At 44.2% G+C, this 14002-nt stretch overlaps 1 protein-coding gene across 1 annotated transcript in view; it reads left to right on the top strand.

The window, feature by feature from the left end:
• The window catches only part of POLR3A (RNA polymerase III subunit A), a 1042059-nt gene that overhangs the window by 608811 nt on the left and 419246 nt on the right, over window positions 1-14002 (top strand). Inside the window, exon 21 of the mRNA XM_069611006.1 lies at window positions 3359-3472. Coding sequence (XP_069467107.1) covers window positions 3359-3472 — 114 coding nt within the window. The remainder of the gene's footprint in view (window positions 1-3358; window positions 3473-14002) is intronic.

Here is a 14002-nt window from a genome sequence, read left to right as displayed (position 1 = left end):
TGCACTTCACCTACATTATAGTAAAGAAATGGGTTGTGTCTTTAATGACAATTTACTGTTCTACTTGGACATAAAGCACAGTGAAAATACCTATGTGTATGTTTAATGTAATAAAGTTTTATATTTACCAGTGTTGTGTGTTTTCTTTTGGATAGGTATTTGGACTACCTGTACCTCTGTGTCAGCCTACTTCCCCTCACTAGAGTTACCTCTGACTGGTCTCCCACTCTTTTTACCATAAGCAAGGTTTGGCCACTCTTTTGGGTTGGGTCTACTGTCAAACCTTAAGGTTAGTGGACGTGCAGCCCGCATCGTAACTTTGTGCAAAAATGGCCTTCATTGTGACTTTAAAGTTTGTTAGCACTGCAGCTTCTAGTGGGTGGTGACAATGTTTTGCAGCTAGTGAGAATAAAGTTCGTAGAGTGATTTGCCTACTATCACATAATTTGTCAAGTGGGAAAGTTAAGATTAATTTGCAACAAAGCCCATGAAATTTGACAAGTGTGCAAGTAGAGGGACAGATAAAAATGCCATCCATCACTAAGACCGCCCAATACCGCCCAGGTGAGAAACATTATTCACTGAGGCAAACATACCGCCCATATATCAAGCAGGTGCAGCAAATGATGAGCACAATGTAACCTAAAGAGGGCGAGAATGACCAGACCGATGATCGAACCATACACACCCATCCACTAGACATGAAGCATTCATTCACTCTCAACAAGAAGAAAACGCACTAGGCCAAATATGCATTTGTACATGAAGACTATCGATTGCATCCATTTAGACATGAAGAATATTAACATGAATCATGTAGAAGCTGAATGCAACATCAATGGCACACGTACATAGCTCACTAACGTAGAAACAGGACAGGTATGAGCAGCAATCTTTTCCAAAATGGAAGCTGCAGCAGGCATTTAAGTGAATGAAAGACGTTGAGACTCCATGAAAACTCAAAACTGCTGAATTCACTGAAATACATACCTGTGCAGGGAGCACACACAGTAACTATGCAACCCAAGCCAAGGTTACTGAGAAAGTAAGGAGGGTCCAGGACCCTCAATGTTGAACCGCCTAGAACATGTTGTGCAAACCAATTATGTGTTGTAGAGATGACATCTATTCACTATGATCGATTTAGAGGTGGTCCCGGGTGGAGCCATCAGATATGTAATATCCAATTAGAAGACTAACCCTTATATATTGTGTATATAGTCATTTCCCCTAACCTATACCCTTGTCACGTATGTTTTATATGTTGATGTCGTCATTGACGTGTTTTTGGTTTATAATCTGTTTTGTATGAGGAGCTCTGAGTCGCAAGCTTATATGATGTCCGTGCTTTGTTGGATTGTTAATAAAGCGGGTTTTGCCTTTCACTTTGACTATTTTGTTATTTGAGTGGCGGGTTTCACGGCCTCTCGTTTCTGCATAAACCTGGGCTTTCCAGACCATCTAAACACAATCTTGACAATGAGCTCCCCCTGTAGATGTCGTCATTTTTGATCTCATTGCTGATCCCTGCATGTACTTAAAGGCTGAGCAAAGGGGGCTCAGAGCAAGATTGTCATCACTTCCTACACCCGCTGAATTTGATGTTTCCTTTCAATATATTGGTTTATCTTAACTATCGCTCAACTAATGATTTTTCACTGAATTTCAAGGGTTTTGTTACGCGGTTTCTTTTCCATAGCCCACTTGGCATGGGCTTGGGCCGTGGCCACTGCCCACTCTGCCACAATTCAGAATAAAGATTGTTGCCCACTGGCTATGACCTTTGGCTGTGGCATACCATTTTACTTTTAAATAACGATGTGCTACCGGCCTTGTCCTTTGGCAGTGGCCACTGTCCACCAATTAGGTTAAAATTCCAGGGGCAGCTGGCCACGACTCCTACCTCCGTCAGTTCTAAACTGTGCATGGTCTGTGACCAATTCCCCACCATTTTTTCCACTTCGTGAATTCCTGCAGTATTCTGCCCTAGTAATTTCCTGTGGAAATATAACCACAATCACTGTGATACCACGTTCAATTGCCGCGAGAATTGTTATTGCAGAAACGCATAATTTTTCGATTAACGCAATGATGTGCTGTTAAGATGTATTTCCAAAATCGACCCCAAGGGGTGGATTTTGGAAGGCCACCCTCTTATGGGGAATAAGGAGACACTTTGGACTAGCTAAACCCAAACAAGGTAAGGTAGCAAAGCAGCAATGCTTACACTGTGGTGGGCTGCAAGAATGGTCTAGGCTAGGGCTACAATGCCTCTACACAGAACATCACCAATAATTCAAGTTAGACGGATAAGTATAAATCTATACAATAATTTATTAGGCCTTTAAAACACACAATAAGCAAGTACAACCTCTAGTCTGATACTGTCACACTCTTACCATAAAATGTATGATGTATACATTCTCAATTTGGAGAAGAAATAAAGCATACACTTTAATAACCAGTGAAACACAGGTAAGTACTTGTATGCATGAAATTCAGGCACTTGGAAGAACCCTGGAATAGCTCCCCTAAAACTTAATGAGACCAACCCTAAGAAGGTTTGGGACCTTGTACACAAGTTCCAAAGCTATACTTCACAGGTAGGTTTATTAAGAAATTTGGGGGATGCCAGTGTAATGTAATGGGTTATTTATAATGTGCTTAATACCCAGAGGTTTTTATGCACAGACCCGGGGATTGAAGCTGTGTTGCTCCACGTCGTCTTGCTTCCAAGATGAGCACGTTGCCACTGAGCTTATCCCCCTTTACTTTTAAATAACTATGTGCTACCGGTTATGATCACAAAGTCCAAAAGGTATGTAAAGTTCAGGTAAGTAAACCAACTCAATCCCAGACACTAGGATATGCCTCGGAAGGGATCCTTGGCCGGGTCTCCACCAAACAAAGTTAGGAGAGCGTTGTTTACGGACAAGAATTTACGCCCATGTAACCAAGGTTTGTACGCTTTCCCTTTATATAGGTAGTAACCAATGTTCTGTGCACCCTTGCCCTGTCCCAGCCACAAGGTCGTGCATCTTCTCGGCAGACATTACTTCAGTCCCTAACAAAGGGGTCACCTTCGATCTCGAGCGGGAGAAAGTTTAATTTTTGGGCAAATGAAACTAAGCTCACCTTTAATAGGATTGAAGTATCACTTGCACAAGGTGTGGGTCACGGGATGGGGGAAATGGCGGGTCTCACCAGAGACATTATTTTAGAAAATGGTATCGAATAGTACATTTTAGTACTGTAACATTGGCTCAATCATGATGGGAGTCAGACTGCACTTTTGAATTATTTTTTATTAATGTGTGCAAACTTCTCCTTTTTCTGAAATATCTTGCTTCTGTTGTAGGCAGTGTACCCGTGCCATAGTGAACCTGCTCTGAGTAAAAATGAACTGGTTTTAACGGCTGAAGCTATTATGAAGAAGAATGAGTTCCTCTGCTGCCGAGATAGCTATCTGCAGGTATATAATTTACGTCTATTACCTGGTGTCTCCAACCAATGGCAAATGAACATGAGGGCAAAAATAATAAACTTTACCTGTCATGAGGCTCTAAAATCGTTGCTTTTCCTGATTGTTTTTCCAAAACTTTTAACTGATATGTCTGCATCCTTGGCCTTACCCCTGATGAAAATATCTTGTGTGTTCCCTGAGACAAAGTTAGGAAAATGTTTTCTTTTTTGCAACTTTTCCTCCATTGACCTCAATGTAACTCCCAACTATTTTCTACGGCTTGAACCACATACTGACCTTTGGAGGTAAGTTAAGTTGTTTTGCTTTGCTTCCCCCAGTCAACTCATTTTCGAGGCACTGGTCACCATTATTGTTAGCAGTGTAGGGGGACTGTGTCTCCCGTGCAAAATTCCTGTATTGTTTTACTGTAGCATACATCACCTTACAGTGAAGTGCTGCAAGCGTGCCATGTATGCCTTTTAGTTTCTCTTGTAAAAGTTTTATCTTGTAGATGTGCTTAATACGGGTTGGTGTCAGTAGATTAAGTTGTACCCTTTTTTTCGATTCATGCCCTTGCACTATTTTTTACGCATAATGTCATTTTGACACACTGTGACCATCTTGTTTTTTTTGGCCTTCTTCTTACGTTCCCAGGTCTGGAAATGCTATACAAGGCATGTACCTTTGTGGTATTCAGCTTGGATTGCCAGGCAAAAAGTAGGGTGTGTGTAACCTGGCTGGACATGGAGGGATGGGACGGTCCTGTCCCAGTCCGCGTACCAGCCTGGGGATGTCTGTTGCTGGGCATTTGTGGGTTTTGAGGCGGTCCATTGTTGGACAGCCCATAACGTGTTTGAATGGTACAGCTCCTTGCCATTGGTGGGCTGGGGTAACCCTCAGACTGAATTTGGGATAAGAAGACGAGATTTGCAGCAGTTTCTCAGATGAACCATCAGAGCCTGTTAGGCAAGATTGTAGACCTCCTCACGAGTTGGGCGGTATTAGCCCTACCGCCAAACCCCCCCGGGCGCTACTAGCGCCGGATCACGGGTTTGGCGGTAATGGAATTCCCCATTCCCCACTGAGCCCATTCGGGAATGCCCCATTCCCCATTGGGCTCAATGGGGAATTTTCGCGCTCTTACCGTCAGCGGATTTCCCGCCAGCGGTAATAGCGTACATTTTCTGCAGATTTCCACCAGCTCAGAGCTGGGGAGAAATCCGCCGAAGCCCTGATTTGGCGGACCCTTAAATCCGTCAGTAATAGCGCGACCGCCGGATTTAAGGGTTAGCGCCAAACTCGTGATGAGGCTCTGTATGTACTAACCCCGTGGGAGACTACACCAGCCTTTTCCTTTTGGCAATAGGGAACCAAACCTTTGGTATAGGTCTGTACTACACAAGTTGGTAGAGTGACTGAGCAGCCAGACTTCTCTCAAAAGGGGTCAACGTGAGCTGTAGAGGTGCAACATAGAGATTCACAGTGAAAAGTATTCAAATAACACTTATACCCAAGGTTTCTTATTAAAATAATTATTTATTAATTTAACACTGTTTAAAAAAAAAGCCTTCTTTAGAAAGGGCAATGTGCAACAATAAAATACACTTCAAAAATACACACCTTCAGTTTCAGTTAAGTAAGTAGATAACCTTTTGGGATGTCACACACACACACTTCTTACATCCTGGGGTGACTTCAATTGCTAGGACACTGTGGACATTGATATATCACTTTAACACTTAATGCAATACCGAGATTGCGGAAAAAGAAAAAGGAAAAGGTTAGAGTAGGAAACGAAGGTTTACAAGTTCTCTGAACAGGTAAGTACTTTACAATCCCCCAATGAAGTATAGATTAACCCTTTCCCAGCTATAAAAGTAATTTATGTATGACTTTTTGGAGGGACAGATAAACACAAATTCAGAGGGTAAGAAGAGTCTGCAGGGAGCCAGGACAGCAACTGTCAATTGAACAAAGTCTAGGGGAGCTGAGGCACTTCTTGAAGATAGCACACACGTCTTGCACAATGTTATATAGAGAGTATGTAGAAAAGAATCACTGTTGGGCCACAAGCTGGGAGGCTTGTGAAAAGCAAAGATGCAAGCAACTCTGCAAAGGGCAGCAAATGCAAGTCTCCAGTGAGAGCAAGCAAGCTACACACAACAAGAGGTAAATACCCCTAGTTAGACAGTACCTTAGTCCTGAAGGAAAAGGATCCAGCTGGCTTCTGTTCCTGTTGCAGTCCTGCAGATCCTGTGTTCCTGGGCCTCAGTGATGGGGACAAGAGGGAGGATGTCTGGGGACTCCTGCATTGTGGTTTGAAGGTCGGCGGCAGCAATGGCGGTTTCAGCTACCGGCAAATAGCACCACCGTGGTCCTTGGACACCTTGTGGGCTCCCCCTACTTCTGGGATCCAGCACTCTGTTGATGTGGCTCAGGCTTGGGTCACTCTGCTTCGGGAGGGTTCTTAGGATCTTCCTGGAGCTCGGGTCTGGCTTAAAGGCGATGCACTTGTTGCTGTCCCCTGGTACTTGGTTCCAGCAGCAGCAAAGAAGTACAGCCTGCAGGGAGAAGGGTTCCAGTCAAGTTCGTCTTGGAGTCAGTGGTCCCACCAACCCAAGGGGAGAAGTCGTCTATTGCAGGCTTCTCTAGTCGATAAGAAAATTGGAGCTTCAGCACTGCAGCAGGGCTTCACCGGGCAAACCAACGATCCAGGAGGGTGCAGCAAGCTTCTCTTACAGTTTCTTCTTCAGTTACTTCGTCCAGTGGTCGACTCTGCCTTTTATTCAGGTTTCTCCCATTCATTCGCAGCCTAGCTGTCACTCACACAGCCAGCCAGCCAATCACCTTTGGGTGCATTCCTGTAACCAAGGAGATTAAGCACAGGGAGTTTCGGGATCCTCCCTCGCTTCCTGCCATACCAGACACGCTGGAGCCATAGGCGGGCTTCACCCGTTAATCCGGCTAAAGACAAAATGTACAAAGGGACCAAACCTGGTTTGGCATGCAGAGTAAAACCCAAGAAGGACCTCACAAGCAAGAAATGGCGAAAAAAGAATACTGAGTACATTTTGACAAAATGGGCACCTATGGGTGCAATACTGCAGCTGAGGATCCAGCCTCTGTTAAAAACACACAATGGTAGGAAATTTAAACCACTGCCACCAGCCAATAATTGTAAGGAGGGTAACATAAAAATGTTACATGAGAAAGTAGACAAAGGGGATACTAAGTAACCCCCCAGCACACCACATAAAATGGTGTGTGCTGGGTCTACAAAAGATAAAAAGGTAAGTAAAGTCAATTTCACTTTCCTACTCTTGGAAACAGTAGTTTATCCAAGAGAAGGTATTTAAACCTTATGAGAAATCCAAAGGACTTCTCTGTGGCACTGCACTGAAGGTGCTGTGTCACAATACACATTTATGATGCCTATGGAGTTTGTCAAACTCCAAAACCAAAAGAACCACAGAGTCCAGATCAGATAAAAAATACTTCAGAGAGAGAAAAGGGTCTCACTCACTCCAGGATAAAAATTAAAAGTCCTAAAGTTCACAAAAGAGCAGGGGTATATAAGGTAGAAGGGAATTAGCACAGAAATGGGAATTCTCCCTAACACTCGTCCCCCCCCCAGACTAAGGGACAGGAGGATTGAATCCACTCCTGGATGAATCTCCTAATCCAGTCGGTCATACTTTCTGGAGCGACATCAGCATTTTGGTGATTACACCCTGACCTGTGTTCTATGGTGAAATCAAACCCCTGGGGGCTGATTGACCACATTAACAATTGAGGATTTTCCCCCTTCATCTGCATTAACCATCTCAAGGGTTGGTGGTCTGTCTGAATTACATTGTAGACCCATAAAGACCACACAGTGGCAAAACACTCGCGTTCACTAGTTGCCCACCTTGTCTCATGGTCCTTCAGTTTCCTACTGATGAAGCAGGGTGTTCCCTGCCTTTCTAATCCAGCTGACTCAGAACTGCACCTATCCCTGTATTAGAAGCATCTCTGTCTGAACATAAAAGGATTGGTTGTAGTCGGGAGCTCTCAAGACTGGATCTTGACAAAGGGCTTTCTTAAGTCCTTCAAAGGCTTGAGTGCACTCCTCATTCCACCGGACCTTTTTGGGGAATTTGGGTGAGATTACCACATTCAAGGGAGAAGCTATGGTCCCATACTTCTCAATGAAGTCTCTACTGTAAGAAAAACAGAACTGAAGCCAACGGGCACTGTGCGTGCTACATAGGCCTTCGAAGATATCCTCGAGACGGAGGCCCTCGAGGGACATCGAGTCTACTGCATCGACGCACAGAGCCCTCTGTCAAAATTCTTTTTACCAAGCAAGCTGAAGCTGGATATCGAAAATCAAAGATGAGGAATACGTTGGAGGAACATCCAGTCGAAGGAACGTTACCAGGAGTAAGTAACTTGTTCTTCTCAATAAAGGTCCCCAGGAAGAAATGTTTTCATTCTGGCAGTTACTGATGTGGTCCTAGCTCTGTGGCAGGAGCCCTGCTCCATGGCTACATCTAACAAGGCATTGGCAAAAAAGTATAAACTGGCATCTATTGACCAGTCTTATCTGTCGAAGCACCTTTTACATAAGGCAAACCCTTTTGTTGGGTATAATGGGTTAGAACAAATATTTGTTCACAAGAGTATGCCCAATAATTTTTTTATGCATTACTTTCAATTGCACTTTTAGTTAACTTCAATTGATGAGAATACATTTCATGGAACTAAGTGTTCGAGACCAATTTCATTATTTATTGGTACATTTTTTTTTCTTTTTCAATTTTAGGTTTTCTTTTTATTCTTTAACAACCTACATTTGCCTAGTGGCAATATATCTCATAAAGTATACCTTGTACACATCATTCACTGTTGATTCCGTTTTTTCCAAGAAATATAAGACATCAAAAAAATGTGAAAAAGACAAAAATTAATTTGATACAAAATGTTATAAAAACATCACTACAAACTAAGTCGAGAATATATTCCTCGCCCATCACCAAGTGTTGTGATTCCTCTAAACACCCAAGTGCTGATACACAAATATTGCACATACCAGGGTCTACATCTCAGAAAATGTATTCATTAAATGTCTCCTATGATGAGAGGCTTGCAGTGAGATCCTAACGACCCCGTCTGCTAGCCTCTCAGGACCTCATATTATCATCACTTGACCCCCCAACAAAGTGTGTAAGCTACTCTTTTCTTAAAAAAAAAGTAAAAATATTAATTACTGCTGTTACATCGAACTATAATTATAGCAAGCTACTTGCCTCTCATCTCGCTTGACGTCTCTTTTTTTCCTTTTTGGATAAGTATTGAATACCCTCCTTGGTCAAGTTCTGATCTCATTACGAAGCACTGTGTAAAAAAGCCAAGGAGGTTTTGTGAGCGCCTATACTGCCAACCGCCTATATTCTGTTTGTGATATGGAAAACATGTATATGGGCTAGTTTTGGGATCTGCTAACCCAACGTGTTTGGTGTCTATATTTAGCTACTTCAGCGCCTTTCTCATTGCAAGTTTGTGTTTCATCCCATTTTTCTCGTTTCCACTCGCATGAATGGTCTGTCACCTGGTTCTGTTCGGTCTCATTGGGGCCTCAAAAACATGTAAATATTTATTTAGGCCTCTGTTGTCTACTCATCCCTCCCTCTCTGTAATAGGATATGCCTATTGTGGGGTCTTTTCCCTATAGGTCGGATTATAACAGGTGGAAGTTCTGATTATGATTGGGCTCGTCACATGTTTGATACCTAGAAGCAGTGTTCCCAAGCCAAAGACACCTGTGTTTGAGAGCAGACATCCTCCAGTATTTCAGCGTTTTTACTCTGTGCTGGACGATCCATTTTGTAGGCCTCTTGAAGGTATGTGCAGGATGAATCAAATACCCGACCCTAGGCCAAATCGTCTTTGTGACGCATTATGTTGCCTGTCGGGGCATCCAGAGGACGGGCAAAATAAGCGTGGTGATTATATATTGGGGCACAGTTCATGTACCTCGAAAAGATGCTTGTGCGTTAGCTGCATTCATGACCCTGCTCCATGAACAGAGTCTTACCTTCACTGCACTCACGTGTTCTTCAGTGTTGGCTTCCGAATGTGGACAGTCTGATGTGGATCGTTGTTGTGCCTTTGTGTGTGTGTCGAGGAGCTTGAGGGCAGAAAAGTATGCAATTATGCATAAAAGCTAGTGTGGGCTTGTGTGTTCTCTGTCCGGCCATAGCCTAATGTATATATCCTTCTGCAGCATTCAATTGTGAGAGCCGGTGGGTCTTACTGTCAGCGTTTCGCTCGCCGTATCTCACTGCTGCTGCAAGTGGCGATACGTGGCCAGGAGCAACTGACCGAAGCCGAGCATGTCTTTACGTCAATGGCTCGTGCTCTGTTTCCATAGTGATGGAGCGAAAACAGAGCAGACGCCTGCGTTCGCTCTAGTGTAAACCCTTTATGTATGTATATTTTGTATTGATTGTTAGTGTGGTCTTTCTCCTCTCACATGGTTGCAAGTTTATGAGTTTACAAATTGATCACCTACATGTTTTGGACTCTGTGTTCGTAGTGTCTAGTGTTCAGCCCCGAGTTTTCTGCTATGATCTCCAAGGCGTTGCTACTGGCAACCCACCTTGCATGGGTGTGGCTTGGCATCTGATACTTGTGCTCCATTTCCATGGTGATGGGGCATTAACCCTATCGAAGCCCTAACTCTTTCTCATGTGAAGGGTTTTGTAGGAATTATGTATTATGCATGTATGCACAATTGTGTGGACGCTACCCATACTCTTGCTCTGAAAATTCCAAGTCTTGTGCCTATTTGTTAACCCAGGAATCTGTAACTGGGCATGCTCCTAGTCTTTATGCGGCCCTGTGATGTCATCTCGACATAGGTGCCTTCCCTAACAGGGGTGCCAGGTCATGGGTGTTTGGAGAAGCATTTGAAGATGAGGATCCTCGTTCTTCCTCCCAGACATGCAGTCCATTTGGCAACATAGTGGAGGATCTGGTTTTTGTTTTATTTTACCATGGTATAAACTGAATTCATAGCAGATAGAGCCCTGTTACACTCTTTGAAGGATGTAACTTGTCAATCATATATTCCTGATACAATATGGGCCCCATATAGGGTCCCTCCACGATCAGGGTTCTTACAAGTTTGTTTGAAACATCCCCTACCTTTTGTGAGGCTTACCCTCCATTATGCAGTCTTTAATAACTCCATTTTTTATTGGTTGCCATGCCGGTTCCTCTTAGTACCCATGTGGATCAAGATGAATCATTTTATTATTGAAAAAGTAGTTTCTCGTTCAGCCCATTGATATGGGACCCTAACTTGTGGATCCACCACGCTTTCTTATGTAGGAGAGAACTGTTGGTATAGGATGAATTCTTCATTGTATCCAAAATCCACCATACTAGGTCGTCTGCCGAGTGTTGGTGTGAGATGTAGTGTTCCACCCAGTGTGCAGTATGTGTTCTGCATTGAATGTGCGAAGGATGTTCATCAATTCTTTTGTGCGTTGGTCTGCTGGTTTGTTCTAAATACATTTTACTGCAGGGACACTGTATGCAGTAAATTGTGTAGCGTGTCTTGGAGTTGGTGAACTGTTTCAGTTCCCATTGACGGCCTTCTACTGTGAAAGATGTTATTTTCCTCATGAATCTACAGACTGTGCAGTTGCCGCATGGATGATAAATTTACTTTTAGCAGTTTTCTTCTGAAATTGGGCATGGTTCACATATTCCTTCAAATTTTTTCAATCTTTTTAAAGCCATTCTCGGGAGCGGCTCGTCTGCCAGAGCTAGCGTCACCAAAGGCCAGTTTTGTTTCACCAGTACCCTTAACCTCAGTGTATTTTGGCTGCAAATTGTTACGCATGTCATTTTTTGATCTTTATTTGCACTGCCTCTGAACCTAAGGGCTAGCAGGGCCTCAAGTGGTGTAAACCTTGCTCTTTTCTGAGTGACTTAGTAGTTATCTGTCCAAGCATGCTACCCCCGAGAGTCTGGTGTACCAAGCGGCTACAGAGGTTAAGCCTATACCTTCCTCTTGATCAGTTTTTGTGCCACCCTTTGAGGATGCTACAACCAATAGCCCTAGAGGGATGGCTAACACACCTGACAAGAATTTGAAGCCAAACCTCTCTTAGTGTATATAATGTGGACGATATGGTCCATCCAGTATTTTATATGTTCTTTGTCTACCCTTTACACACCCTGTTGCCGCTGATTGATGTCTCCAGTTTTTTTGTCTTTGTCCACTGCCCTGGTGGGTTTCGTTGAAGAGGAAGCCCCCTGGTTCACTGTTAGGGAGTTTTACAAAAGTCCACCTTTAGGTAAGACGTTAGCAGACTCTAACTTGGGACACAGGGCTCCAACTATTAGTATAGGCATGAACCACACAAGTATGTTAGTAGCAATGGCTGAGCAGCCAGGCTTATTTTAGGAGGGTGAACAGGGCTGAGGAGGTACAAAAAACTTTATACATAGGCCAAAGAAACACGGACACACTAAAAGTTATATATAACTAATGGTTTATTTTATATATAGACTAAGGTAAAGTTAAAAGGTTGGTACTATAACACACAATAAGTAACTCTAGCAAAGCTGATACCAAATTGATTTACTTACTGTAAATAATGTAATACTTTTAGAATGGCAGTAAACAATTCAAAGGTAAGTAAAGTTTTGTAATAACTTTTCAGAATATCTGTTTCAGGTCAAAGTAAAAGAAACAAAACCAACAGAGGGTAAGAAAATACTTGCCAAAATTTCACAGAGGCCCGACAATTTAGAAGTCTACCGTATCTCAGAGTCAGTTTGGAAAGCAAAACTGGTAAGGCACTGCTGTAGAAAGTTCAAACGTTCCAGAGGAAGTCTTCAGTGGCAAGTAAGTGAACCTTGTCCTGGAAAAAGGGTTGAGGGTCTCCCTGTAGGCTCACAGGGGTTGGGCCTGGGTGAACCTGCATGGGCAAACTCCCAAACACACAAATCGGCACTCCAGCAATATAGGAGGAGCAATTCAGCTCTGCATAAATTCTCACAAGAGTCTCACAGTACCTTGGGAGTGAAGAAGTTGCAGCACGATGCCCCCACGATGTAACAGCAGCAGACTCGGTCACTGGATTCTTTGTCAGGCAGACGAAAGAAGGTACACTGGAATGGATCTCGCAGCAGCAGTCGAGGGAAGAGGCTTCCAGCCAAGGATTCTTAATTTTTTCTGTGGTTTTTGCCCCCTTTTCAAGATACCAGATGAAGGACGGTTGTCACCCGGACAATTTGTCTCGCTTTCTCTGGAGCACTCTGGTTGAGGGGAACCTTGTCGATGGAGGTCCGGAAGAAGTCTACCAAAGTTTCAGGAGGATTCAATCTTTAGACGATGATGCACTGCACGATGGTCGCAGGTCCCATGGTATTTGCAGTTTGCAGCCCTAAAAGTTCAAAGCTCGTTGTGGGATGGCTCAAAATGCAGGTTGTCTCAAAACGTATTGGTCCCACCAGTTAAAGGGAGAGATTCGTCTTTGGAGTTCTCCTGATGCTTGAAAGAAGGTGACGACAAAAAACAACAATGAACGGTTTCACTAGCCCTTGTCACATCCTTACCGTGCAAGTGTAGTGAGAATTAAGTGTGTTAATACGGTCAGGATGGTTGGACTGGGATTAGCCAAGGGGGTGCGGGAGTGCAGGAGGTAGAGGCCCAAGGGGCTTGACAAGTGCAGGGGGGACCAGGAGGGCAAGTGCTGGGGGAGCAAGAGGGCAGTTGCCGGGGGGTGGGAGGGGAACAGGGATGAGGGTCCACTAGTGTGAGGGCAGGGTGAACCAAAATTCAGACTAGTCCGGGAAGGGCGCCTGAGGGCAGTTTGGGGTGCTGGGGGAGGACTGTTCGAGGAGGGCCTGGTCCCTGTAAAAAGTCATAAAGGGCCAGGCACCAGTCGCAGCGGCAAGAGGACATTAGCACGGGAGGGCGAGAGCAAAGGAGGAGGAGAAAAGGAAAGTCTTGAGGAGCTTCCAGAACTTAATGAAATCCTGCTCAAGTCTGAGAGATGCAGGGGGGCCATTCCAGAGGGAGTCTCCTACCTAAGAATGAGATCTGCCCCCACTCTCTACTTGGTAAAACGTCTGATCTGCAGAGAGTTGGAGATAAAGGACCGAAGGACTCTAGCAGGGAGGTATTTGGGGAGAGAGAGTTGGCTGTAGCGGGGTCCCATGCCCCAGAAAGCCTTGTGGATGATGCAGATAATCTTGAATTTGGTCCTTGCAGCCACCAGGAGCCAGTGGAGAGATGTAAGGGCTGGAGACATGCGGTTCCTGGGCTTGAGGCCAAGGATAAGTCTTGCGGCCCTATTCTGGATAAGTTGAGGGCGAAGGGAGGAAAGAGGCAGGTTGACGAAGAGGCTGATGCAGTAGTCCAGTCTAGAGAGAACCAGAGCTCTAGAGACATTGATCTTCTGGGGAAGGGTGAGGAAATGGAGAATGCCTCTGAGGAAGTGGAGCTGAAAATGTGACTTCTTTGCAAGATACTTG

Source organism: Ambystoma mexicanum, chromosome 8 (genome assembly GCF_040938575.1).
Source record: "Ambystoma mexicanum isolate Mex_15411 chromosome 8, UKY_AmexF1_1, whole genome shotgun sequence".
NCBI classification, from domain to species: domain Eukaryota; kingdom Metazoa; phylum Chordata; class Amphibia; order Caudata; family Ambystomatidae; genus Ambystoma; species Ambystoma mexicanum.
The sequence above is the reverse complement of the archived record's forward strand: the minus strand, read 5'-3'. Positions and strand labels throughout refer to the sequence as shown.